The sequence below is a fragment of the Pteropus alecto genome, unplaced genomic scaffold (genome assembly GCF_000325575.1).
Source record: "Pteropus alecto unplaced genomic scaffold, ASM32557v1 scaffold61, whole genome shotgun sequence".
NCBI classification, from domain to species: domain Eukaryota; kingdom Metazoa; phylum Chordata; class Mammalia; order Chiroptera; family Pteropodidae; genus Pteropus; species Pteropus alecto.
The window spans coordinates 19,382,967-19,387,735 of record NW_006434835.1 but is presented as its reverse complement, the minus strand read 5'-3'; the positions used below and the strand labels follow the sequence as shown (position 1 = coordinate 19,387,735).

Here is a 4,769-nt window from a genome sequence, read left to right as displayed (position 1 = left end):
CCCCAGTTCTATTCTGCCAAGGCCAAAAGGCTGGACCTGTGCCAGGGATTGGTAGGTAAGTCTGCACAGCTCCTGGAGACACACGCCTGGCACCTGTGAGCCTGGTCCGGCCAAGGCAGAGTCGGGCAGGAAAGAGGAATCAAGAGACCCCAATGGGTGAAATGACCCGTTCACCTTGACTCGCTGTGTCCTGTTCTGGGAAAATGATAACAGCTGATCCTGTAGGGATGCACGGGGATGTCAAAACCTGCCTAATGATAATCCTCGTTACTGGTTTCCAGGTCTCAGTTTTGTCCTGGGAAAATGTGCTCACTCTACTTTAGTTTCCATAATGAGCCCTTCTTGGCACACCAGTCACTAGACACCCCACAACAGTGTCCAAGAAGGCCTATTCTCACTTCAGCTTTCTTTTATAGAGTAATATAAACAACCCTTAGCTCTGAGGGAAGGCACAAATGTAGTGATACTCATTTCACAGACAGGGAAATGGAGTCTAGAGGGTTAAGGTTTTCCCCCAAAGAGGTAAATCATTACAGCAGGACTTAGAAGTTTGGTTGTGTTGGGTACAGGGCATCCAAGAAGCTAACAGATGGGGCATCCAAGAAGCTAACAGATGATTCAGGAATATGGCCCAGTTCTTAGTGGCAAGTCTGGATTCCAGCCAATGTCCTTCCCCTTCTCTATACTCTTCTCACTCACCCTCTTTCTCCCTGGTATATAATTCCCTTCTCTTAAGCTAGTTTACAAGCCCAGAGAGGATAGTAATTGGGACCAGGCATTTCTTGCATGCAAGTAATCCTCAGTAGATTCATGCAGACACTTGTAGACTGTGCATGCATGTACCGTACATCCATGCGGATACTTGTAGAATGTGCATGCATGTATAGTACATCCATGCAGATACTGTGTGCTGTCTGGCTTAGGTGACTGCTGGTTCTTGGCTGCTTTGCAAGCTCTGACTTTGCACCAGGACTTCCTGAGCCGCGTCGTTCCTCTGAATCAGAGTTTCACTGAGAAGTATGCCGGCATCTTCCAGTTCTGGGTGAGTGTTCCCCCTGTGCCCCATCCTAGAGGTGTACATAGAAAAGAAGGTTCTTGGAAGAGTCACGTCTCTGTCTCCTGGGCTGACCATCTTCCATGGCAATCTTCACTCACCAGTGGACACTCTCTCCTTCCAGTTCTGGCACTTTGGGAAGTGGGTTCCTGTCGTGATAGATGACCGACTGCCTGTGAATGAAGTTGGCCAGCTGGTCTTTGTCTCTTCCACCTACAAGAACTTGTTCTGGGGGGCTCTTCTTGAAAAGGCCTATGCTAAGTAAGACAAAGAATATTCCCTGTCCCACCTCCACCCCTCCCTGTCTCTTTGTCTCTCTCAACAATATTGAGGGAGAGCAAGAGGAGGTAGGTAAAGTTTATGAAGTGAGATACTGACACATGATTCAGTGAATATAGAAGTGATATATCCAGAGTCTTTTATGGAGAGGTCACTCCATCTGATTAGTGTTCAGGAGTTTTGCATTCCCTAATGGATAGAATTGTTAACAGAGACAGGAACTCCCCCTTTGCCCCTGGAGTAGAAGGAAGAGGTAGCAGGCACATGCCTAGGGAATAATCAAGCACAGGGCTCACGAGGCCATTGGGACCATCCCAGGCTGCAGTATAAATGCCCCTTCCCTTCTCTTCCCACATTTACTCCTTTCCTGGGCAGGCTCTCTGGCTCCTATGAAGACTTGCAATGTGGACAGGTTTCTGAAGCCCTTTTGGACTTCACCGGAGGGGTGACAGTGACCATCAAACTGGCAGAAGCCCCTAGAAACCTCTGGGACATCTTAACCCGAGCCAACTACGGCAGAACCCTCATCGGCTGCCAGACTCACTCAGGGGTGAGACCGGGCTGGGCACTGGCAGGTTGTCCTTCTCCCCTGCTGCCATCCTCTTCACCTGCCAGTTGCTGCTCACACCTCGGTGTGGCCCCAAGACTTCACCACTCCTGCACCTACAGTCCCGATGTTCAAAGCAGAGCAGCCTCAGGGCTGGGAAGGCCACTGTAGGATACGGGTAGCATGCAGAGAACGGAGCTGGCAGTTGAGTGTCAACCACATGCATGGTATTTTCCTAGCATAGTTAGTCTTTACTATATAATTTAGTAACAACCAAGAACATGGAACTGGAGTAGGGAATCCTGGGTTCAGCTGTGTCTCCACTAATGACCATTGTGTCACCTCTCATGACAACTTAGCGGCTCTGAATCTGAGTTTGTCCCCTGTAAAGCGAGGATATAATCACTGTAGAGTGGCACCCTGACTTAAAGGCTCAAATGAGCCTGTAGGTGCTAAGGAGCTATGAAAACTGTAACACGGTGCAGTGTACTGTGGGTTTCTCCCACCTGCTCTTCGTAACCCCTTGCTCCAGCCAAGTGGGTCTCCACGACTCCTGGATAAGCTTGACACAGCAGAGGACTGACAGGAGTGCTCTTGTCTCTACAGGATGAGAGGGTGCTGGAGAACGGGCTGGTGGACGGCCATGCCTACACTCTCATAGGAATCAGGAAGGTGGGTGGAACCACACCCCTCAGTTTCCCTGCAACCTCCCTCTTTCTCCCAGGGCTTCTCACCAATGCCTGGGGTCATCTTGGTGAATGTTATTATCTGTGCCAGTCGTGGGGGGCGGGGCATAGATTCTCTGGAGGGTCCTCTAGGGCCTGCCAAAGCAGGTGGTGTGCCCCCTATTCTTCTGTACCTATTTTCTGGGGTGAAGTGGTGAGTCCAGCTTCTGCTGCCATCACCGCACCATCCCAACCTCTCTTCCCACAGGGAAGCCCCAGCCAACTGGCCATCTCTCCCTGCTGTGGCTTACAACCCTTCCTTGAGCTTCACTTTGCTCTGGGCTGCCTGTGAGAGCCACTATAACTGGGTCTCCCCTCCCAAATGCCTGCTTCTTTCTCACTTGCTCCTGTTCAACAGTCTCCCAGTTTCCGTCCACTGCTATTTACCTGTTGAGCTCTATTGAGCATTGACGGAAAGAAGAATCAGAAAGAGACACTGCCTTATGGTCAAGTATGGAGACAAACCATAAGGAAGAAAGTAGAAACTGAGAGAAGAAAGCATAGACGAAAGGCTTTAGGGGTTCAGAGGTAGGAGAGAAGACATTCACCTGGTTGGGTTGGAGTAGAGTTAGAAAAGGCTTAATAGAGAAGGTGATATTGAGTTGGTCCCCAAAGGATGGGTAGATCTGTATGAGGAGAGAAGGGAATTCCTGGCAGAGTGTGCAAAGTGTGGAGGTAAAAAATCAGCAGGTTCTATTTTAAAGAAACTCTGATATCCTCTAGAAAGCTTGACTTCCCAAAAGTTCTCCAATTCCCTTTAATTCTGTTTCAGATTTCTTGAACTCAACTCACACCTGACTTCTTCTTCCTCCTAGATCTCCATCAATCATGTTTGTGTGTGTCCTAAAAGCTTTTAATTTTTCATATCCATTTAACAAAATGTATATTTTGTTAATATTCACATGTTTCTATTTATATATTTTTATATTTATTTGATAATATTTAACCAAATTTAGCACTTATTATGTGCTAAATACTCTCCTAGCTGCTTTACAAACATTAACTCAATCCTCACAACCACCCTCCAAGTCGCTGTCTTCATGTCCTAGGGCTGCCACAATAAACTGCCACAACAAAGTGGATGGCTTAAAACCACAGAATTTATTCTTTCATAGTTCTGAAGGCCAGAGTCATTCAGGCCTCACTCCCTCCGAAGGCTCTGGGGCAGAGTCTTTCCTGGCCTCTTACAGCCAATGGCGGCTCCCAGGATCCCTCGGCTTGGGAAGCATAGCTCCAATCTTTGCCTCGTCTTCACACGGCCTTCTCCCCTGTCTTCTCCCCCTTTTGTTTTCTTGTTATTAGATTTAAGACCCACCCTAATCCGGGGTGATTTCATCACAAGATTTTTCACTTAATTACATCTTCGAAGACCCTTTTTACAAATAGGGTCTTTGCAGATGTAATTAAGTGAAAGATCACATCAACAGGTTCTGGATAGATACATATTTTAAGGGGTCACCATTCAACCTTTTTTTTTTAACTTTTAATTAAGTTTATTGGGGTAACATTGGTTAATACCATTATATAATTTTTAGGTGTACATTATAATTTGACATCTGTATATCCTATTGTGTGTTTACCACCCAAAGTCCAGTTTCCTTCAGGTACCATATATTTGATCCCCTTTAACTACTTTACCCTCTCCCTAAACCCTATATTTGACCCCCTTTACCCCATCTACCTCCCTCCTCCTCCCCCACCCCACTAGTAACCACTAGTCTATAGTCCATGTCCATGAGTCTCTGTTTGTTTGTCCTGTTCATTTGTTGCTTTTAGGTTTATATCCCACATATAAGTGGTATCATGTGATTTTCAACTTTTTCTGGCTGGCTTATTTTGCTTAGCATGATTATCTCAGGGTCCACCCATGTTGTCACAAATAGCACTATTTCATCTCTTTTTATGGGAGTAACATTCCATTGTATATATATACCACAGCTTCTTTATCTAATCCTCTATCATAGGACACTTCGGTTGCTTTCCTGTCCTGGCCACCATGAATAATGCTGCTATGAACATCGGTGTGCAAATTATCTTTTTGGATATGGGTTTTCAAGTCTTTGGGGTAAATACAGTAGAGGGATTGCTGGATCATACGGTAGATCAATTCTTAGTTTTTTGAGGAATCTCCATACTGTTTTCCATAGTGGCTGACCCAGTTTGT

At 46.3% G+C, this 4,769-nt stretch overlaps 1 protein-coding gene across 1 annotated transcript in view; it reads left to right on the top strand.

Moving 5' to 3' along the window:
* The first annotated feature begins 1,019 nt into the window (after positions 1-1,019).
* The window catches only part of CAPN14 (calpain 14), a 26,063-nt gene continuing 22,313 nt past the window's right edge, over positions 1,020-4,769 (top strand). The window contains exons 1-3 of the mRNA XM_025045661.1: positions 1,020-1,042; positions 1,709-1,883; positions 2,487-2,552. Of these exons, the coding sequence (XP_024901429.1) occupies positions 1,020-1,042; positions 1,709-1,883; positions 2,487-2,552 (264 nt within the window). The remainder of the gene's footprint in view (positions 1,043-1,708; positions 1,884-2,486; positions 2,553-4,769) is intronic.